The 24,289-nt window shown below is 35.2% G+C and overlaps 1 protein-coding gene across 1 annotated transcript in view; it reads left to right on the top strand.

The window, feature by feature from the left end:
* LOC110442134 (protein MCM10 homolog) overlaps positions 1–23,481 on the top strand; it is a 28,867-nt gene extending 5,386 nt beyond the window's left edge. Inside the window, exons 9-24 of the mRNA XM_021485598.1 lie at positions 1,194–1,314; positions 1,543–1,705; positions 3,694–3,852; positions 5,186–5,313; positions 5,674–5,754; positions 6,642–6,740; positions 7,893–8,048; positions 8,357–8,436; positions 10,083–10,312; positions 12,892–13,018; positions 16,740–16,885; positions 18,779–18,892; positions 20,013–20,161; positions 21,102–21,144; positions 21,922–22,024; positions 23,367–23,481. Coding sequence (XP_021341273.1) covers positions 1,194–1,314; positions 1,543–1,705; positions 3,694–3,852; positions 5,186–5,313; positions 5,674–5,754; positions 6,642–6,740; positions 7,893–8,048; positions 8,357–8,436; positions 10,083–10,312; positions 12,892–13,018; positions 16,740–16,885; positions 18,779–18,892; positions 20,013–20,161; positions 21,102–21,144; positions 21,922–22,020 — 1,895 coding nt within the window. The 3' untranslated portion in view covers positions 22,021–22,024; positions 23,367–23,481. The remainder of the gene's footprint in view (positions 1–1,193; positions 1,315–1,542; positions 1,706–3,693; positions 3,853–5,185; positions 5,314–5,673; positions 5,755–6,641; positions 6,741–7,892; positions 8,049–8,356; positions 8,437–10,082; positions 10,313–12,891; positions 13,019–16,739; positions 16,886–18,778; positions 18,893–20,012; positions 20,162–21,101; positions 21,145–21,921; positions 22,025–23,366) is intronic.
* Positions 23,482–24,289: the final 808 nt, after the last annotated feature.

The raw sequence follows: 24,289 nt of genomic DNA, 5'->3' as shown, positions 1-24,289 counted from the left end.
CCAATGAAGATTGGGGGGAACACCATCCACTTTCCCTGTCATAGTTATACTCAAAAAGATTGTGAAAACTCCATTTCTCCTTTCCCAAACAGTGTTTATGCTAGCCTTTATCAAAGTTAAGTCCAAAGCAAGCAGTAATATCATAATGAAAGGTACCGTTGAAATATTCTCAGCACATTTTTTTCTCACTGTTTACTAGTGTTGTTCCGATTAATCAATTTAGTCTTCGTCTGGTTGTTTGTTTCTGAAAATCGATTAATCAATCCTTGTTTTCCATGATCGATTATAGCTTGACTAATTTACGTATTAACAAAAAATAAATTTGAATAGGCCTACTGTTATTACCACCAACAGCGAGTTGTTCGTTCTTGGGCAAAAAATAACTTGACCGAACATCTCACACAGCGACGATGCTGACTAGCTAGCCGGTCCACCCGACAACCAATCAGAACTTGCATTTGAATAGAAATGCTGCATGGCTCAGTCAGTGCATGGCAATATGGCAAACCAGGACATTCCGGAGATTAAACGCTACTGATTTAAACATTTAGGAGGTATTGTTTGTCCTTAGCTGGATATAAATAAAACGCTTTGTCGAATGTGTGGGCTATCTCACAAATAAAATGTTAAGTTTGAAGGGGTGTCATCAGGTGAATACCAATCCATCGTGGCATTTCTGAATACTAGATGCAGCTGTGGCAGCATAATTGATATTGCAAACATAATCAATTTCATTTCAAAATACAAATTTTCAATAATTATAAGGTTCTGTCAACAAACTCGTTGTTTTTTGTATGAATGTTGTGTGTTATTAGCGAAATTCTCTAACGGCGGGGTTTCCCTGTTAACGAAAGTGAAAGTAGATTTCGGAAAGTGAATATAAACTTAAATTTCTGAATTTAAGTTCAATTTGATCGATCATTAGTCGATCATCAGTCACTGATTGGAAGTGATGATTGATTAGGAATTTACAAGCGATTCCCAACGCTACTGTTTACATTACATGCTAAATAAACCTGCATAATTTGAAAACCTGTCTATTCCAAACTGAAATGTTGGCATCTTAGATGTTCAGTTTAAACAGGTTTCATTAATGATACTTAGTATTTGATAAGAAGTTATTCATTGTTTTTATGTGACTTTGTTTGATAAAAATTGAATTGTAGAGTTTCAAACATTACTGTTGTTTTCAGGGAAAGATCGCAGTCATCAACAGCCGGAAGTGACCAGTAAGATTGGCACACCAGTTACGAAGTCCAGTAAGGAGAATGACGTGCCCTCTGTTACAGATCCATCCTCGGGTATACGTTTGATGTAAGTGTAATATGTAATGAGTTAGTTCGCTTAAGTCCTGGCTCTGTAGTGAAAAAAAAAGAAAACCAGAAAAGTAAAATTAAATTTTAAAAAACACCGAAGATGGCAACCTCAAACTGACAGGTATGTGACATCTTTCTTTAGTTTTTCTTGTGATGTTATAATTACACTGGTGAATGATAAAATTTCCACTTTACTGATAACTTGGAATAACTTACTACTTCACAGAAATCCAAAAGTGTCGTCTACAGATATGAAGTACAAAATGGCTGACCGCAACCTGGTCAAAGTGTCACGGATAGCCACTCAAGTTGGTACTTCTAAACTACAGGGAAACTGGGTAACCATAGCAGTGGTGGTCAGTAAGACTGAGTCCCGGACGTCAGCCGCTGTAAGTTACTCTAGAGTTGTAATACTAGTATTGATCAGTAAGACTGAGTCCCGGACATCAGCTGCTGTAAGTTACTCTAGAGTTGTAATACTAGTATTGGTCTGTAAGACTGAGTCCCGGACGTCAGCCTCTGTAAGTAACTCAGAGTTGTAATACTAGTATTGATCAGTAAGACTGAGTCCCGGACGTCAGCCTCTGTAAGTTACTCTAGAGTTGTAATACTAGTATTGGTCTGTAAGACCGGGTCCCGGACGTCAGCTGCTGTAAGTAACCCGGAGTTGTAATACTAGAATTGGTCATTAAGACCGAGTCCCGGGCCCATATTCATGAAACTGTTCTCGTGCTCAAGTAAGGAATTTGTGCTCAAGCCAAATTTCTTGATTTAGTTATAAATTCATATGTTTTTTTCAATGATTTCGAAAAACATTGAAGAGACTTAAAGCTGAAAACTGTTTTAAATGTTTACATTTGACATTTTGATCGTTTGACAAGATTTAACCGGGTTACAAGAAAGTAGGTATAAGCACAGAATCCATGCTTGAGCATGAGAATGGTTTCATGAATACGGGCCCCGGACATCAGCCGCTGTAAGTAACTCAGAGTTGTAATACTAGTATTGGTCAGTAAGACCGAGCCCCGGACGTCAGCCGCTGTAAGTAACTCAGAGTTGTAATACTAGTATTGGTCAGTAAGACCGAGTCCCGGACATCAGCCGCTGTAAGTAACTCATAGTTGTAATACTAGTATTGGTCAGTAAGACCGAGAGTTGTAATACTAGTTTTGGTATGTAAGGCATAGTCCCAGACATCAGATGCTGGAAGTAACTATATGTAGTAGTTATAATTATAGTATTGGTAAGTAAGGCCAAACGAAAAACCATGTTTATTTCCTGTTACATGTCTGAGAAAATTAGGGCAGAAATATAGGTATTTAAACTAATTGTATTATTTATTTTTTCTCCAGTTTTCATAAGGTTTATATTTGAGAGTAATCTTGACCTCAACCATGCTTTCTTGAAAATTGCCAAAAAAGTTAAGGGGAGGCAAAAACAATTAGGATAGGTAGGGTAACCAGAAACATCCAACTCTTTTTTTCTTTCCGGGTCAGACCATCAACAGCTATAAGTAAACAGTACACAATCAACAGTCAGTTACATTAATTTTGGTAGGTAGATTAGGCAATTCATCATAATACAAAATAATTGCAAAACAAAAATTATATTTTGAGAACACCAAGTGTGTATATTTGTCAAAGGTAAGATCTATTTTAGGCAACAAAATAATGTATGTTTCATGTACCCTGGCCGCCCTTGTTATTACCCCCAACTCTATCTCGCTCAAACGCACTTAAATGTCCCAATTGAATGCGTCAAAATTCGTAAGCATCTTTATGACACCTGTCTATTTCATAGGCAGGTTTCCAAATTTAAATCCAATACTATTATTTAAAAAACCTAATAATGTAATAAAATATGAATACAATTCGACTGAATAATTACTATGTTTGGTGATTTTTTGTAATTTCTAAAAAAAGAAAATCTTTACCGACCTACCCTATTTTTTCAGTCATGTTACCTGAAACATTCATATATTTATTTTGGCTTTAAAGATACCATTGCATTACCCTCATTAATTTTTTTTAAATAAGAGCTCCACATAAGAAAACTTGAACAGTTATGATCATCAATAATTAATTTGAAAGATAAAAATGAGGCACATTGCAATTGGTTGCCTGGGTTATTTCATTGAAAAATCTGCTTGACCTTATAGGACTCTTAAAATAAATCACTTTTATGTATGTTTGGGTTTCCTGCCTTTTCCTTCTACGAAAATTATAAATAAAATTCCATGGTTATATCCCCTGAACAAATCCTAGAGGCAAAAGGATTAAACCTAATATTGAAATATTTGACAGGTCATAGGTTGGAGTTGCAAAGTAGCACATAATCTAAACAGAACTGTACTTATAGATCCTGTGTTGCTTTCCAGGGTAAGACTTACTGTATCTGGAAGCTGAGTGACCTGGAGGACTGTGATAAGACCGTCAGTTTCTTCCTGTTTGGTGAGGTATACAAGCAGCACTGGAAGAACTCGGTGGGTACGGTGGCTGGTATCCTAAATCCAAGCATCATGGACAAAGCAGAGAAGGTACAGACACCTAGGGTTCTGCTTCAAGGCATCATAGCTTATGAAAATACATTATAACAAACTAATATTACTCCCTTCCGGTTATTAGCTCACCATCATAAGATAGCTGGCTGTTCAAATCACCCTTCGCCATGGTCTTCTCCGTCTGTCTGTCAATAGTTAATACTAGTTGATAGTTATCAATTTATTTATATATATCTGTATATACTTATAAGTATTATATATATATATATAATATTTGGCTTGGGGAAATAAAATATTTGGAAAAAAAAAAAAAGTTATTACTATATCTCAGCAAGAACTACAGTGTATATGTATCTTTCTAAAATATTATATACAGTTCTCCATGATCTGTAGTTATGCTTATTCCATTTGGGGTCTGTTTGAAAAAAAAAATGGCTAACATTTTGTTCTTTCTTTTACACATGCTGTTTTAGTAAATAGATTAAACAACAACCGTATAATCAATTGGAAAGACAAGTCAAACACAGTTGTGTAAAGCTTTTATAAAAAAATGTCACAAGATTCATCTACTGTTGACATGACTATCAACCCAACAGACAAGAGAAAAGAAGAGACTAAATCTAACTTACATAGAACTGATGAAGATTAGATGGTGGGCCCTCTGTTTTCATAGAACTGATGAAGATTAGATGGTGGGCCCTCTGTTTACATAGAACTGATGAAGATTAGATGGTGGGCCCTCTGTTTACATAAAACTGATGAAGATTAGATGGTGGGCCCTCTGTTTAAACTGACATTTTACAGCTGTATTAAAAAACTATCAGGATATGGAGCATAGCCCCAGGTTCTTGTATAATTAATTATTAGACAATGTTACAAACTACTACTCAAATGTTACACATGGTGACTCTGGATCCTGGTTGCTTTCTTCAGCTTTTACCATGATCAGAAGGGGGGGAGGGGGGGGTCAGGTTAATCTGCAGATTCCATACTTTTTGAAATTTCCTTGGGGGAGATTACGCATGCCCAGAATTAATAGCATAACTAAAATGTGTGTATGTACACCCTAGGGAAAAACAACACTTTTAAATGGCATCTTTTGAGCTGTTCTTTCAGATGAAATCATTAGATGTTAGAATATAGGAATAGTTTAGCAAATTCACTGGTTGAAAATGCTCAAATTTAGGGTCCGAAATCGAGTCTCCCTCCAAAATTGGGAGAGCTGGCAAGTATGAGATTCAGTGAGATTTTCATTGTGTAAGCCAATCCATGTGGGTTCAATTTAGTACCTCACATTGATATATTGTAACTAAAATGATTGGAAAGGTTAGATTCCATGTCAGTAATAAGTGATGGCTTTGTTGTACAGGTTCAACAGGACTTGGCATTTACTGTGAACCATCCCCAACAGCTGCTGGTGATGGGCCAGTCTAAGGACCTGGGGCGCTGTACTGGGGTCAGCAAGGCGGGCAAACCCTGCACCAAGTTTATCAACAAGTAAGATACAGTGTTTGTACTGATGCTTTCCACATCATTAGCTCGTCTGCCTTGGGGCAAGTGAGGTTATGCCGTGTCACTGACGTTCAAGAATGGCTGCATAGATATTGACTTCTTGTATTAATTTTTTTTGGGGGGGAAATATATTTTTATCTTTGGTTTATTTTGCTGTAAAATCAGGAGAGTTAGCAAATCATAGTGTTTTCCATAATTCCATGATTAGAGCATTAAAAATACAAGTTTCTGTCCTTAAATACTATAAATATTATTACCCGGTATCTGTGTGTAAATAAGATCATTGTTTGTGTTAAAATATTGCTAATAAGATGAGTGTTTGTAAGAAGAATGTTTATGTTACAGACAACATGGCGACAGGTGTACGTACCATGTACAGTCTGCCTACAAGAAGACGTCGTCACACCGCTCAGAGCTCCAGGGCAGGTATGTGTCACCAACACCTACTGGGTACATACAACTACCTACCTACAAACACCTAAACACCTACCTCATACCTGCCAACCCCCGATATACTGAAAGAGGGTGATGACCCTCTTTTGAAAATAAAAAAGGGGTCATAGCGTGCGGCGTCTTTTTTTCACAATAAATATAAGAAAAGTAGATATTTAATTAGAACTTTAATATTTTAATGATGTCAAAGGTACATTCTACATTCATTGAACTGTCCTTCCAGCAGATCTAACTGATCCTCATCCACAATACCAAATTTAAAGCTGAAAAATAAAAAGATTTGTTACCAACACAACTTATAAAATTAATTCATGTTAATCTATATGATACTGTATTTTAACAGGGATTTTTTACTGTCAATTAAAATGGTCCTGACAATAAGATGTCACATTCTGCGTGTGAAGTTATAAAAACAGGTGAAGGGCTAAAATCCTGAGTGTAACCCGACGAAATCGGGTCACTCCTACCTACCGACAATTCCTACCTACATATAACTCCTCTCTAAATACAGCTCTTATTCATTTACAACTTCAATGTACAACTATATCACTTATAGATATATACAACTCCAATGTACAACTCCTATCAACATACAACTCCTACCTCCATAAAAATTCCTACCATATATACAACTCCTATCAACATACAACTCGATTATGGAATATTCACTGACAATATCATTGTATTTCGCAGATACTTTTGATTTTACTTAAAGCCATTACAATAGGTGCTGGAATATTATCAAAATGTATTTGATGTAAAAGTTGTATTTTGCTTGGTTGGCCATTTCTGTTTTTATACCCCTGCAAATGAAGTAAGTAATCATTGATACTTATGTTTTAATAAACTGTCTGTATCAGTTTCACAGGTATGACACCGAAAGCACACGCATGGAACCAAAACAAGAAAATATCAAGTTCCTTTTTCTTTTACCAAGGAGAGACTTTTACAGATTTGAGGTATTATTCCATTTGTCTGTTTTATACTGGTGTCTTTGTCTTTGATTTATTATGGTTTTTAGATTATTTGCTACATAAGCTAGATGGTCAGGGTATAACATCATCCTCATAGAGTGTTAAGACACAGAACTACAGTGAACAACTAATTAAGCTGTGTGGGAAACGTTTAGTGTACTAAACGATTGGGTACTCCTTTCCTGACAAATGATGAATGCAGTATATTGTTGCTGACTAGCTGTTCTGAGCAAATAAATACTGAAATCAACAATGAAAAGAATTAGCATATGTAACATGGTCAAGCGGGAAAAAGAGAATGTGATATAGTTAAAAATTTGTAAAATATTCAGCCTTTTACAAAAAATGGTCTGTTTAAGAAAAAGCTATGGGGAGTGACCTTAAAAAAGATTGTCATATATGTGATATGGGGCCTGCACATAATATGCAAAATAGAACAAGTAAAATATATACAACAGAAATGTCAGTATATATTTGTTTCAGAAGTGTTTACCACACTAGATTTTTCACCCTTTTTTACCTTATATACCTGTTCTTGTTTTTTCTCATACATTGATCCAGATCTTTTTAAAGCATTTATTTGTTAATAGCTGACCTTAGGCATGCTGATCTAAAACACTTTGTAGAAGATATGGCCAAGATTGTGTAAAATCATCATTTCAATCTCCTTTTTAAGATTAGGTTGAAAATATATTTTAGAATCTATAAGATTTTAATTGTTTATACACACGTGCCCTTTAGTAATATACAGACTTCTTCATGGAATTTTTAATCAGCAGTCATTTATAAGTAGGAGGCCAGTAGTCCAGTGGTAGGATGCCGGGCTCGTGACCGAAGGGTTGCGGGTTCGCGAAACAACACGGCAATGTGTTGTATCTTTGAGCAAGATACTTTACTCGGCTTGTTCCAGTCTACTCAGCTTTAAATGAGTACGTGGTTGGGCAGTGCTAGAATTGTTGAAATGGCAGCTCCGGCTGTATGCTCCCCAGGGAGTTGAGAAATGTATTGACTGGTTGCAAAGGCCCTATAACCACGGATAATTGTTTGTGAACCCCTTTGAGACAACCTACGAATTAGGTTGTGATAAAGCGGTATATAAGAACCTTCAATTATTATTATTAAGTAACTTTACTTCAGACCTCCAGCAAATAAGAATGACAAAGTGACGCTGAACAAACTGTCAGAGAAACAAGCGGTTCAAGGTAAAGGGAAGGTGACCACTATGTCACTACACAATCTGGAGCCAGAGGACCAGAAGCGGCTCAAGGACCTCAAGGATAACAAGAGTGAATTGTAAGTGTGACATCCACCATGACATAGATACACTCAGATTACCTCCCTTTGTTGTAACAGCTACCACACAACAATTTTCTTTTTATGCTTTTGTTATGATAAGTCAATAATATTTCTTTATGTTATCATTTTAGTGTGGATTGTTTCAATGTGACTATGTTTTGGAATATCAGTCTGGATTATAATATATTTGACTTCTTCAGTCTGCACTATTAATTTCAGTTTGAATATTTCAGCCTGCACTATTTCAGTGTCTTACTGTTTCAGTGTGCGACTGTCAATTTATGATTATTGTGAAACCATTTCAGTGTCGACTTGCTGACAACCCCCTCAGTGGGTGCCATGAACTTTGTCAAACACTTAGTCAAAGAGGAAAAATATGTTAAAGGTAAGCTTGTATAATTAAGAAGTTATAGAGGAAAATATGTTAAAGGTAAGCTTGTATAATTAAAAAGGTTAGCAGACAAAAGTTCTTGTTTATGTAGAATTATTTTAACCAAACACTTAGCTTCCGAGTTGATTACAACATGATTTGTCGACAAATTTACTATATATTTTCACTGTAGTATGTGGTAACATCAGCGTTTACATAGGATGAATCTTTGGTGGTCATTGGTCAGAGTAAAAGGAGTGGTATATGTCTAGCTGAGACCCAGCTCACATTGTTTATATCCACCGCTCAGCAAAGTACACAGAGGATATAGAAACAGATTCTGTCCATCCATCCGTGCACACATTATGAACAAAACATCAAGTCCATTTCTGGGATACTATAAGTGCCACACATATAATACTTGCATGATGCAGCTAGGGTCGCTCTACTGAACGATTGTGGAATCAAAACAGGATGCTGAATTTGGTCTACAATTTAAGGTAATAGGTTTGTGTCACCATTTCTCAGTAGAATTTCTTCAAATTTTGTAGTTATATTGCTTTGAAGTAAAGAAAATTTTCTGCCACAAACAAAATATAGGTTGTCAGAATATTAAGGATTTTAAATGGAAATTTATGTAAATAGGCGTGAATTTTGGAGAGAAAAAATAAAGACACAATTTTTTGCAAAATAATGTCAATAAAAATGATACTGCCATAGATTAGTATTGCATTAATGTATATCAATTTAATAAATGCTGAAATTATGTAAAATAAATTATCTATAAACGATTAAAAATTGACATTTTATAATAATAGTAATTGCATGTAAGTGTTATCTGTCTTGAAAAACTTCACAGTAGTGAAATAGGTAGCCAGTTTCCTGAAGTACAGAAAAAACCATGTGACTCTCTGATTAAAAACAACTGAATTAATGCCTGCATTGCTTTGAAATACTTTAATATTGAGAGAACACACTGTTCTATCAATACTAAACATTCAACTAGGGATGTACATGCACTTCCTATTTCCGTTTATCAATACACTCATTCGACCTTAATGCTTAAGTGACTATTATTATCATTGCCTCATATATCACATAACTGTACATGTTAAGTCCATATGTGGGTAAATGGTAACCTTCAACACTACATGCATAGTACTTGGTGATTTTCTCATGACTTTCCTCATATATCCTGTTCAGAAGAATCATTAAGTCCATATCTTGGTAATTACATAATTGCTACATCGAAACTAATATCAAAGTTTTACTTTATACACAAACAATGTAGGTATTAAACATGTCACTATGTTTCAAGACCGACCGGTCCCTTCGTCAAACTATGACTGAATGAGCTCACAGCTCATATTACATATTTTCAGACTGATGAATCTTACTGAATACATCGTAACTATACAAATTTAATGTTGTAATCTAAGCATGTTCGTCATCATTTTGGAGCACTACTTATATTTGCACTATTGCTTTACACGAATATTGACAATATAAATTAATGTGTCACTCTGAACCAATCACAACTGTTCTGTATGCTACATGGTAACTTAGACATCTTTTCCTGGCTTGTCTACAGAGTGAGGGATTTTGATGGCAGCATTTTCTTGTTACTTCTTAATCATAATCTTAAAATTTCTACGGTACAGACACTGGTGGGAACAATGCGTTAATTCAGTCTATCACACCGAAGGAACTGTTGCAGCAGCATAAGCTGGCAGCGAAGGAGAGGAAGCGACAACTGGCCCAGGGTCGCACCCTCAACCCTCTGGAAGCTGTCCCGACTCTAGGCAAGGGGTTCTCACCAGGCAGTGATATCTCACTGGAGGTCTCATTTCCGCGAGGAAAATCAGTGGGGATCAAAATGGACCTTGCCAAGGTAAATAACCTGTTCTATAACCAAAGAAGGTATTTCTAGTCCAGTTCATCTGCCATTTTTATCACCTGTGGAGATAAAGGCAAAGTCCAAGTTATCCATCTGTTTAACCTGTCAACATCAACAAAACCAAGGTAGATCCATTAGGCAAAACAAAGTATTTGTCAATTAGGAGTGTGTATATTCGCCTATTTCAATGTAGTGACGACATGAGGAACACAAATAGAGAGAAGCTTCAACAAGGCGATGCATATTTATAACACAAACAATGCTTTCAAAGATTTCATTGTCATGCTGGTACTTTAAGGTAAAAACCCTCTCTGATACTGTTTTTTTTTGTTTAAAATTATATGTTATTTTTCTCTGTACTGTTTTTTGAAACATCAATGCTGCCAGAAGTTTGAGATTTGTATGGTTTATACAGATTCCGACAGGCAAAAATTCCTGATTAATTAAGATTGTCAGCAGTAGCAATGCATGATAATGGATCACAATACCTGAAACTTTCATTGCTTGAATAATTCTACAGATGATTGACAGTAGAACACCTGCTGTCATTAGGTATTATTTTCATAAACATTACAGTGTAAGGATCACTCCCTTCCAATTGTCATTAATAATCAGGAGATAAAATATTGTTTCTGTCTGGTTATTATATGATATATTTTTATTTCAGCATGGTTATTTTCCATTGTTACTTGTAACAGGTTTGAGTAGAGGGTAATTAAATATAAACACTCTTTCTTGCCATAAAATGTATATAAAAAGGGGAGATAACTCATGACAAAACTGCTTCACAAACCCAATTGATTTATAGTGCAGCCACCCTGGGCTGACACACCTGTATATTGTAACTTATAAGCAGCAATCTTTCTCCATTCATACTGCAGGTTACATTACAGATGTAGAAGCTGTTGATGAGTGAGAACCCTAAACTCAATGTAACATGAAAATTGTTTGATGTATTTGGTGTAGCCACATTATAACATACATGAGCCTGTCATTGGGCCCTGGCTGCCTGTGGGCGTCCCATTACGGAGGCTCAGATTGTACATCTTTAGACACTAGAGTACAAGGATGGATGTCCATGGCGATTTGCCACACTGACTTAGATCTCTAATAAAACATATTTACTGTTGATTTCTTCATCTAATAACAGCTAATGTTTGATCAAAATGGTTGGAAGGATTGTGGTTTGATCCTCTGAGGTAACATTCTCCTGAAGGGGCTTCTATTAAATTTGTTGGCAGTTTGCTTGCAGCATTTTAGCTTATATTCCAGTAATGATTTAATTAGCAGAGTGGCGTTAGAGTTCTGTAACAGTGAGCCACTCCTAGTGACGTTAATTTGTGAGCGATCTGTGTCATTCACTGACCCACCAAGTCTCGTTACCTCTCAAAGCATCAATGATAAATAATCATTACATTGCCGTTCAGTTTTCTTGATATCTTTTGAGAAATGGTTAATGGTCACAGCACTCTGTGTGTGTACAGTTTCCACCACAATTCAATTGGGAACAGCAGCAAAATACCAGATAGTGAGGTCTTCTCATTCATAAAGTGAAGGAAGTGATTTGTGAATGGGAAACTGGCTCTCACTTTGCATTATTGCAGCTCTAGGCTCCCTAGCCACTTTATCAATCAATATATATTTTTGTTTCCATGAAGACTGATGGCTTGTCGGATAGGAAACGTCTGAGAGTGTGTGACATTTATTACTGTAGCGAGTCCTGTTCGTCAAATCAAAGCCTAACCAGGAAGTTTTCATTGTGTAAAAAGCGTGTTTAAGAGGAAATTCTGTTATAACATACAGAAAGAAATTATAGGAGTGTTGTCTGGGATACAGGATGATTTTTTAAATTTTATTTAGCGTCATAAATTTGTGATAGAAAATAGCAAAGACTGAGGGGAGGGAATTAGGAAACAGCTACAGCGTAATATGTCAGTAAACAAAACCAGTTTCAGAATAAAAACGTTTCCTAATGTCACAAGATCAATTTCATAGAGATATATTTACCGAAACCAGATGTTCTGGTTTACACATGTTCTTAAACTGATATTCAAGTATGGATACGTTAATATTTTTTTAATTTTTTTTTTAATAGTTTTAAACTAGGGCAATCCAACCCAATACAACTTGTGCTCTGCAGTATTTCAGGTCTTAATGAAGCAGGATTCGAAGTAATAATAGTTCCTATTAATTATATGAATAATAGCGCCAGGCCAGGGTATTGAGGGAGAGGCACAATTTCCAATTTCCATTTTTCTAAAAACAAATGTTACACCAAATATGAAATATTTTAACAGCTGTAAAATCACTAAAAAAATGGACAACTAATAAATATCACCAGTATTGAGGAGAATTTGGGGTTTAGATCAAAAGCCATATTTTCAGTTTCATGTACATAAAGGGGATCAAAATCAGGATATGAATTACAAAAAATAATTGATGAAAATTCAGACAATTTGTATTAATATTGATTTGAAAATCAAAGGTTACAACTTGTAAACTGATCAGGCTTTCAACAGCAGGCCCAGATTGCTTATTCACAGAGTAGTTATAAGAGTGATTTACTGTTTCAGAAAAAAGCCATTGCCAAGATCCACGTGAGTGGGGGAATCAATAAGGATGACCCAAATGCTGTCAAGAAGAAAATTCGCTCACCTGAATCCAATACCCAGGTCAGGAAGAGGGTTGCAGAAAATATGGGTAGGGCAACATTTTAAAACTTGTACAGGTTTTGAGAAGAAATTTCCTATTGTATATAGTGTCTTCTTGTGAAACACTTTTTTTGCAATAATGTGAAATATTCAACAGATATACCAACTGTCAATCATGTTGGTCAGAACGAACAAAAAACTGTCCATAATACATTTCTCCTATCTGTTACTGCCAATTTAAACAGTGTCCACTTAAAGTTTTTAAGGAAAAGTTCACAAAGGACAGCTTCATTTTGAAAAAGGGGGAAACATTCTCCATGGGAAGTAACCTAACCATGGTGTGCGTTACATCCAAGGGTGCATTTGTACAGTCGGTCCCATCCTCTCATCACATCCTAATTCTGTGTCATCATTCTAGTGACTTCATTTCTTGAGAGATTTTGATCAAACGTAATACAATGGTGAAGTAAGAGTATGTTTTTCTGAGTTCAAATGTCAAACCGACACTAATTGGCAAGGTAGCAGGAGCACAAGATTGTGTTACAACTTGTTAAAATGAGTAAACAAGGTATGTGCTGTGAAATCACAAAAAACATTTCCACGGACCTAGGAATGGAGACAGTAGGCAAAGATATTTTAATAGCATCTCGGAATGTTTTTTTTTTTGTTTCTAGCAAATTAAAACACTGAGAAAAAACATTTGAGTCATTTTCCACTATATATCTTTTTTAGCTCACCTGGCCCGAAGGGCCAAGTGAGCTTATGCAATGGTGCAGCGTCCGTCGTCCGTCCGTCCGTCCGTCCGTCCGTCGTCTGTCGTCCGGTGTCAATATTTTACTTTAAACAACTTCTTCTAAATAACCAAAAGGCCTAGGGTGATGAAATTTGGCCAGAAGCAAACAAGGATGAAGGGCTACCAAGTTTGTTCAAATAAATGACCTTCACCTATTTTCAAGGTCACAGGGGTCATATATGTTAAAAACTTTAAACAACTTCTTCTGAATAACCAAAATGCCCAGAGTGATGATTTTTGGCAAGTAGCATGCTGGGATGAAGGGCTACCAAGTTTGTTCAAATGAATAACCTTCATCCATTTTCAAGGTCACAGGGTTCAATTGTCTTAAAAAATCTTTATACAACTTCTTCTGAATAACTAAGAGGCCTAGGCTAATGATATTTGGCCAGTAACATGCTAGAATGAAGGGCTACCAAGTTTGTTCAAATGAATGACCTTTACATATATTCAAGCTCACAGGGGTCAAATATGTTAAAAACCTTTAAACAACTTCTTCTCAATAACCAAAAAGGCCTAGGATGATGCTATTTGGCCAGTAGCATGCTGTGATGAAGGGTTACCAAGTTTGTTCAAATGAATGACCTTGACTTATATTCAAGGTAACAGGGGTCAAATATGTTTAAAACCTTTAAACAACTTCTTCTCAATAACTAAGAGGCTTAGGATTATGATATTTGGCCAGTAGCATGCTGGGATGAAGGTATACCGATTTTGTTCAAATGAATGACCTTTACTTATATTCAAGCTCACAGGGGTCAAATATGTTAAAAACCTTTAAACAACTTCTTCTCAATAACCAAAAAGGCCTAGGATGATGCTATTTGGCCAGTAGCATGCTGTGATGAAGGGCTACCAAGTTTGTTCGAATGAATGACCTTGACTTATATTCAAGGTTACAGAGGTCAAATATGTTAAAAACCCTTAAACAACTTCTTCTGAATAACTAAGAGGCCTAAGGTTAAGGTATTTGACCAGTAGCATGCTGGGATGAAGGGCTACTTAGTTTGTTCAAATGGATGACCTTGACTTGTATTCAAGGTCACAGTGGTCAAATATGTTAAAAACCTTTAAACAACTTCTTTTGAATAACTAAGAGGCATAGGGTTAGGATATTTGGCAAGTAGCATGCTGTGATTAAGGGCTACCAAGTTTGTTCAAATAAATGACTTTCGTCCATTTTCAAGATCACAGGGGTCAATTGTCTGAACAAATCTTTAAACAGTTTCTTCTGAATAACTAAGAAGCCTAGGATAATGATATTTGGCCAGTAACATGCCAGGATGAAGGTATACCAAGTTTGTTCAAATGAATGACCTTTACTTATTTTCAAGGGCACAGGGGTCAAATATGTTTAAAACCTTTAAACAACTTCTTCTCAATAACCGAAAGTCTTAAGGATGATGATGTTTGGCCAGTAGCATGTTCAAATGAATGATCTTTACTTATATTCAAGGTCACTGGGGTCAATATATTTTTAAATCTTTAAATGACTTGTTCTGTATAACCAATAGGTCCCGGGTTATGATATTTTGCCGAAAGCATGCTGGGTTGGAAGACTTTAAGCTCTGTTCAACCTAATGTCCTTGTTGGACATTCAAGGTCACAGGCGTCATATGTTTAAATCTTTTAATAGGTTCTTATGAATCAAACACTGATATTCTGCCTGTAGCTGTATTTTCGTCCACTTTTAAGATTACAAGTGTGAGATTAATACCAGGGGAGCGATTCAGGCCCATTGGGCCTCTTGTTTTTGTTGAAACATTGATTATTCTAAAATATGCCCTGCCTTAAATAGGGAGAGAGCATATGTGCTTTAAACAAAAAACAAAAAAACATGTCCTTATCTCCATGTCTGTTTATCTAACTTTGGCATCAGGTCTCTACCGCCTTCACTTTTACATTTAATTGTGATAAAAATCATTAAAAAAATCATTAAAAGTATATATATAACACTGATGCTTTGAAAGGGTTCATATTCCAGGGTTGTTGATCTAAAAGTCAAATTATTATTCTGACTTGGATTAAAATGTTAACAACTATTTGAGTCACAAACGCCTTAAATAAGTGTATATTTCAGGGTCCTGGATCAAAGGAAAAGATTCAATGTTGCTACATGGATAAACAAAAAAATACTTCGGCTTTGTTTTCTTGTTGATTTGTACCAAGTTCACTAATGTTACATTCACATACCCCGGTTGAAACGGTTCAGGTGACACAGAAATATTCCAGGATAAACAAACGCATTTGGACCGAACCATAGGCAGAGCTAAAACAATGCAAAGTTTCGCTGAATAAATTTATAACAATATATCAAGAATAATATGTCCTTCATACATACGTCCACTAAATTATATAACATATCTTAAAATCTGCAAGTGGCATGGCTCGACCTTGTTTTATAACTAGCAATAGTCAGCACATTAGTTTCGGTCAGGAACGTCTTGGCCCCTCAATCTACACGTGCCGAATATTCCTGAGGTCAACCTCAGTTCAGATCTGCGCCTGTCGTTTTTCTTTCAGGTTCAACCGTATCAACTGGTTGAACCAGTTACGTGAAAGGGGCCTAACACTTCAAAGTTTCAAATGAAGAGTTATGGATTCAGGTCACTTTCTATTTGTTGTTGTGCTCCTGTATTGTAGTTTCATGTCTTACAGATGATATGTACATGTAGTTCTATCAACCCTTTCACCACTGGGGACCATAATGGACTAGTCCAGATCAATACATGGTAGAGTTTGCTAAAGTGATATAGGGTTGAAAGGGTTAAATGTGACATTTTATCTCGGACAAAGGGTTAAATGAAACAGATTTTTTCTCAGACAATTTTGTGTTTCAGGGTGCTAAACCCAAATTTGATCAGCAGAAGGAGTGGAGCGAATGTGGGCATATGTGTTTTCCCACAGAAGTCTACTTATCAGTAATTATTGATACCTAATACATTTATCATCATTTTTGCCATTTTGTTTTTTGTAGATTCCACTGACAAAGCAAAAGATGGTAGTTGTATCCAGGAGCCGCCTAGAAAACGCTCCAAACTTCTAGGGAATATAGATGTGAACTCAGAGGAGTTCAAACAATTGATGAAAGTACGCTCAAAGCACAAGGGCGCCTTGGCTGAGGTATATTACTACATCTAATTTTAAATACAGTTTTGGCACAAGTTGACCATAATTGAAAATCTGATTACATGAAGTTTCAATGGCATGTTAATGAAATTTACATAACAGTACTGAGGTAGTTGTATCTCAGATACGGATCTAGGTTTTCAACAATACAAACTACATACGTAGATACTTTTTGAAGAGAATTACATCAGTATGGGCATCGCGGTGGCCGAGTGGTTAAGGCGTCTGACATTCTGCTACCACTAGCCCTCCACCACTGGGTCGCGGGTTCGAGGCCTACGTGGGGCAGTCGCCAAGTACTGGTCGTAGGTTGTTGTTTTTCTCTGGGAACTCCGGCTTTCCTCCACCACCAAAACCTGGCACGTCCTTAAATGACCATAGCTGTTAATAGGACATAAAACACAAACAAACCAACCATCAGTTAATCAAATAGACCTGTAATGATATACTTTCTGACAATACAAGAAAAATTGTATATGAATTTTAAATACATGACACATGATACAATACATATTGAGATATGTGAAAGTAAATAACAAAACATAGAAAAACACAAAATCTTTTCATCCAGATTTTAATGACTTCAAACTTTACAGTTAACACCTGCAAATAAGATTTTTTGAAGCGACATCCTCCTGATTCCAACATTGATTTGAATCATTAATTTTCTGCAATTGAATGCAGTCTTGTGTTTACTGCATAAATTTGCAAAATAACCCCATTAGCCTTAATTGCCAATGCTCTGACACAATTAAAGCAGTGGAGCCGAAATATTCCACTTCACTGGGTTTAGATGTTGTGGAAGAAATAGCTACATCACCTGGCTTTCAAATTTCTGTATTGATATGACATGAGTTTTCAGATTTATTGAATTTAAAAATTTATAATTTTTTTAATTTTAGATTCACTGCCATAAAATCATAACACATGCTGCTAGCTTCTAGTTTTGTGGGGTTCTTTGAAAGGGGTCTCAAATAAATGTTAAAATCAGTTGCCAAAAATTTAAATTAATCAAAGTCATAGGCTGTCAAAATTTCCTGTTTTACAGAACACTGAATGTGTAATATTACCTGGTAGACCTTATATACCATGATGTAGCATTATTCTGGTACCTGAATGGCTGTATAGCAGAGAGATCTAACGCCCATATAGCTACAATAGGTGCCAACATGATACTTGTCAGTCTGAAAGCAAATTCACTTGCATGAACATAACCAATCCTAACAAATCATAATTTAGCAATGAATATTTGATACTTGTCAGTCTGAAAGCAAATTCACTTGCATGAACATAACCAATCCAAACAAATCATAATTTAGCAATGAATATTTGAGCTTATGTCATGGAGCGGCATCCATCTGTCAATATTTTCCTTTAAAACGCTACTAGTCCTGAACGCCCATGTAGATTTTGACTGAATATGGTCTGGAGCATCCTTAGGCCAAAAACACTGATTTTTGTGTAAACGGTGTGTGTCTCAAAAGAGGAATTTGAGGTTTAAATTTCAAAATCCTTCTCTTTCTGTACCATTGGAGGGATTTTATGTAATGAGAATAATTTCCCACGGTTGCTTTATTATCCAGGTGAGCGATACAGACTACAGGCCCTTTGGGCCTCTTGTTTTTGTTATCATATTTAACCTCACAGGTGTCTCTAGAAAATAAGAATTATCATAAAACTTTCAGAAATTCTCAAACCTGGGATACCTTGACCAGAGAGAGCAATAGGGTACTTATTAGGTCAAATATGACAGGTGAAATCTGGGTTTAAATGCTCTTGGTGAATGGTATGAATCGGTGATAGGGATATATCCAGTGTTAAGTGGTAAAAGGGGTATTTCCTGATAGTCCTTTGTATCACTCCATTCTTTATACTGAACTGATACAGGTGGAAGCTGAACATGAGGAGAGGTATTTCATGGCGATGGAGAAGAAAGAAAAATATGAGGACAAGATGTCCTCAATTATGGAAATGAAATGTAAAGTATTCACTTGTGTTCAGGTAAGTGTTTCATGTAGTGTTACAGTTCATCAGTGTTGGATCATCTACCAGCTATTTGTGATTGGTAGTGGTATAATATACCAGTATTTGAGTTTGGTAGTGGTATAATATACCAGTATTTTATTTGAGTTTGGTAGTGGTATACTATACCAGTATTTTATTTGAGGTTTGGTAGTGGTATACTTTACCAGTATTGTATTTGAGTTTGGTAGTGGTATACTATACCAGTATTGTATTTGAGTTTGGTAGTGATATAGATATAAAGTGTTTGAGATGGGTTGTGGTGTAATTAGGGCTACAGTGATACACCTACCTCATGATACCATATGTATCACGGTATGATGCTTACGATACAGTATTATCGGGATACACATACCTGCTTAAACGGTCAACTTCATAATAATTGAGTGCAAGATTTTAAAGATTTTTGTCGTAGACTTAAATAATAAATATTTGTTCAGAGAAATTTTGGTGTTATAAAGGGGTTTGGTGATAAATTGAAGGAACCGTATAAAAGAGTTCTTAGAAAAGGAGAAAACGGGACCTAAAACTTTGTTGGCAGTATGTGAGGTGGCAAATGAAACGATACAATTCAGGGGAATGAATTACAACTCTTACATCAGCTAAACTATTTTAGGTGTTTGATTGGCCAATTAGTTTCATCTGATGGTGGGCTTCATCCAGACACATGATATTAAATGAATATCTTTGCTGAAGTACAAATATTATGGCTCCATTTTATTGCATCTAGAAGTTTCTGTAAATAGTGGCTGTAGCCAAGGGTCAGAAATTTATATATTCTTTGAGCGGGACTCGGGGTCCTATTCCCCTGAATTTGAGTTAAATGGATTTGAAAGCTTGTTATTTTCCAGTAAATATTATTATTCTACTGTAAATTGTCCTACACAAGTTACAATTTAATGTACAGACTCTTTGTCATGAATGGCATAACACAGTTTTTGTCCCTACAACAACAGCGCAGTTTGCTTTAATAATTTGATTTTGTTGGCACAAACAAGCAGATGAAAAAGAGATATCTTACATGTCGGCACTAATTACCCAATCATGATATGATTTATACATAAATGATCTATTTATTGTGTATTCTTTTTTCTTTCAGTGTAATTATACAGCATTTAAACCAGGTGACTCATGCAAAGAAAATGGACACACAATAAAGACAGTTGAAACAAAGAAGCGGTTCTTTAAGTGTAAAAAATGTAGCCATCGAGCTACCTCTATTCACAAGTATCCAACTGCACCATGTAGGTAAGTAAAAAAACTACTTTGGAAATCCTTGCAGAACTCAAAAATAAATACAAATGATGTTAAAATAATAAAATCAAATGGTAAAGCCAGGACAAGGCTTAACCCTTTCACCACCGTAGACCATAATGGACTCGCCCCCTTAAATGCATGGTATAGTCTACTAAAGTTACCTAGGGGTGAAAGGGTTAATGCTTATTCATCAACCTTAGCAGTGTGTTATAATAATGTTATAACAATAATATTAAATATATCATATACAATTACTTTTAAAGTTATTCAATAAAAAAGATGTTATTTTATATCATATTATTTCAATTATTATCGTCAGTTCGTGAAGTTCTTGGAACAGTTAAGTCAGCGTTGTCACAATCAGATTGGTGATGTCACGATTTAGCCCTTTTACCCCTATGTAACTTTAGTAGACTCTACCTTGCATTGTGGATAAGTCCATTATGGTCTACAGTATGTGGTGAAAGGGTTAGTCACATGACCAAGAGACGATGACCAAGAGTTGTTATAATCAACACCAATTGCAATCTTCATGCATTGCAATGGAAGGATGCAGAGCAAATTTATATATATGTATTGGTAATGTGTTTTACACCCCTAATATACTATAAGGGATGTAAGTGTACATAGCCAAGCTCAATCATTATACATTGTTTAAATCTTGTATAATCTTAAACTATGTTAATGTAACAATTTAATTATTCATGATCAGTCTTAATTATCCTTTATACGTTTGTAGCAGCCAGTTCATTTTGTGTGGACAATGTCCGGTCGTAATCTCAGAAACTGTTAGAGTTATATCTTACAATAGATTTTATTTTTGCTATATTGATGGTAAAAGGCATACCTCACAGCCTTGAATAAGTTTTCTGCTTTTTCTAGGTTGAATTGTATAAAATAGCGTGATTTCATTTTACCTCATTAATTTCAGAAACTGTGGAGAACAAAGTTTTGAAAGAACATCTATGTATCAGGTGTGTATACATGTATATATTGTATCAAGTAGGATATTTTAGACAAAGTAAAGATTGTAAGGATAACCTCTGATTGGCTGTATCATATGTGACCTCTTCTGAACAATGCACATTTAATTTGACCTATATTTAGTGACTTCTTTTCATGGCCTTAGTCCCAATATAACTGCCACAGCTATAAATGAAAATTCTGATTAGTAGAGGAGTATAACCAGCAGGTTGGACATTTTTATTTTGCTGAAAACAACAATGAATTACTGTCAAACCTGCTTGAGAGACCACCTCTACTAAGAGACCACCTGTGTTAAGAGACCACTTTAAAAAAAAATGCTCATTGTGGTTATTTTATGTTAGCTGAACCTCTATAATAGGCCACCTCTTATAAGAGACCACTTATGGATTTTACAAAGGTGATCTCTGAACACAGGTTTGACTATTTGGATTAACAAATATAAAAGATAATGTTAACTGGAAAAAGCATTATAGTGCATGTTTCTACGAAACACTATTTCTTAGAAACAACTTAAAACCTTAAGTGTAGAGGGAATTCCTCTCTGTCTGAATTCTGGAATAAAACCACTGCTGATGGAATAAAACCACCACTGCTGATGGAATAAAACCACTGCTGATGGAATAAAACCACTGCTGATGTTAAAGTTAAAACTGTTAACATTACCTGTTGTTGTGGTCCTCATTCTTTAGGCTTCCATCAGTAGGACTCATCACCAATTACTGTGTTTTTAAAGAAATTTAAATAAAGTTGCTTTGTTCTTTCAGGAAAAGAAAATGAAAACACCGTCCGAGGAACTTTGTATACGAGGTGATGAGATCAAATACCTTGGATCTATGCAGGAAAAATCCTTCCTTAACATATAAAATGGTGTGTAATATATATATATATGTGTATAAATTAATCAAATCAGAAATTATTTACAGGCTTATTTCTTGATGACTTATTTCCCTGTAAATTGGTTTATGGACAGTCAGGCTATACATGATTTCTGTACAATATTTGAAGACATTCAAGAAATAAGTAATATCCGTTCATTATTCTCTCGGAAAAGCGTGGTAAAATTTTCAATATAACCCTAAATCATCAACACTATCACAAATGTGATGTTGCTAGAACTAAATGACAGATATGTCATGTTGCAAAAGCCATCAAGAGAAAAGCAATTTTTCTAAAATAATTCAAGGTTGCTTATTTATGGCAGTTTTAAAATAAATCTTCAATATATTCCAAACCCATGTTAGTGTGATCTTCAACAGGGTCCATTAGTTAGGAAATATGTATGGATTAAAGTTTTACATTTTACTGGAACCATATACTGTATATCAGGAAATTTTCGCCGCTGTTTAATTTTCACCTTTTTTTGACATCCGTAATGAGAACAAATTTATCATCACATCAAACATCAGTAAGTGATCTATATAGAATCTTACATGAGTTTCCATTTCATATGAGATTTATGAAACTAGTCTAAATATTTTTCTATTTAGCGAGCCTCTGGCAAGCTAAAATGAAAACATCGTGACAAGTTTCATAAATTTTATATGAAATGAAATCGAGTGCAAGATCCTTTATATCACATAATCAAGATTTGTGGCATTTATTCATGTAAAGCAACAGTTTTCATGCAACCTTAAAATGTAAAAAGCAGCCATTTTGACTCCAGTGCGTAAGTCTGTGAAGTCATGTACTTATCCTAAGGCGTGACGTCACAATTGAAACAATTGAAACTTGCAACCAATCACAGGGCTGATAGGTCATATTACATTTCACTGGATAACATAGTACATTATGTGATAAAATAAAAATAGTATCAGATGTGATGATAGAAATAAACAATGGTCAAAAAATGACAAAAATGGATTTTATCAGTGTCGTGTGAAAATTTGACCCGGGGGAAGTTTACTGGTATGTACTGTGTATGGGGAAACTTTCGCTCAGTTCAACTTTCCCCCTTTACTAGTGAAATCTATATTTGCCCAGTGTTATATAAACCCTTAAGTTTTGACCATTTATAGTATGGTGTGTATCAATATTCCCTCACATGATTAATTTGGTTTTAAAATTGTTTAAAAACTGACTGGTCTCTCTCTAAAGATAAGACTCAAGCATTTGGTTTGATTCAAAGGAGGATGACTGAATAAATACAACTTTTTATGTCGCTGTCATAAAAATAATGTGGAATGAAGGGGACTATTTTCTTCGATTTCAGGTGATGTAAGCAAATGTTGACAGAAGATTGGATAATTATCTACTAATGATATTTTGTGCTGGCACAGATTGTCTTAATTGTTTGTATAAAGAAAAATAATAAAATGTACAATATTTGACTGTGGTTTTTTTAACTCATTAGTCCAATTTTTTTCCTGTTTCCTCTGAAATTTACTCTGTAATTACCCAGTGTTACTACAATACAATACAATACAAATTATTTTATTAAAGTGTCACATGTCAATTTTGCTTAAAATACATACATACAAGCATGGTCTAAAATGTACAACAATATACGATTGACACCCAACCTATACTGAGGCTTACGAGACACTAGGCCTATAGATATTCTTTAATACCACGTAGTTTATCAATAGTAAAAATCAGTTCATAGATATTAAGAAAAAAAAAAAAAGGTTAAGACTTAATATTAAAACCTCATTCTTCTTCCATACATCTTATGAACTGTGCTCGCCTGGACATATTGTAAATTAGGTTCATTCATTAAGACAACAAGTTTCTGTACAGTGTTAAAATAGTTAAAACCTGGTACAATCTGTTTTGCTGTTGTAGAAAGATGAGCTCTTATATCTGAACAAAAATCACATTCAATGAGAAAATGGCATTCGTCTTCATTACAATTTAAATTATAAAATGTACAAAGTCTATTTTCTAAAAGTATTTTAGGGCGAGAATACCGACCAGTTTCAATGCTTAGCTTTAAATTACCACTGCGAAATTTAGCTTATGCCTGTCTATACCTGAAATCCATAATATTTGAGGCATACGTTTCCGTGTAATTACTAGTTTTGTACAATCTGTATGTTCTCAACTTATTGCCGTTATAACAATCACGGTCATTATGTAAATCTATATGCCACTTTTCATTATCCAGTATAGTAAAATGATATTTAACTAATTTCA

This window comes from Mizuhopecten yessoensis, unplaced genomic scaffold (assembly GCF_002113885.1).
Source record: "Mizuhopecten yessoensis strain PY_sf001 unplaced genomic scaffold, ASM211388v2 scaffold716215, whole genome shotgun sequence".
In the NCBI taxonomy this organism is placed as follows: Eukaryota; Metazoa; Mollusca; class Bivalvia; order Pectinida; family Pectinidae; genus Mizuhopecten; species Mizuhopecten yessoensis.
Note: the sequence above shows the minus strand (reverse complement) of the source record. Positions and strands in the feature narration are given on the sequence as shown.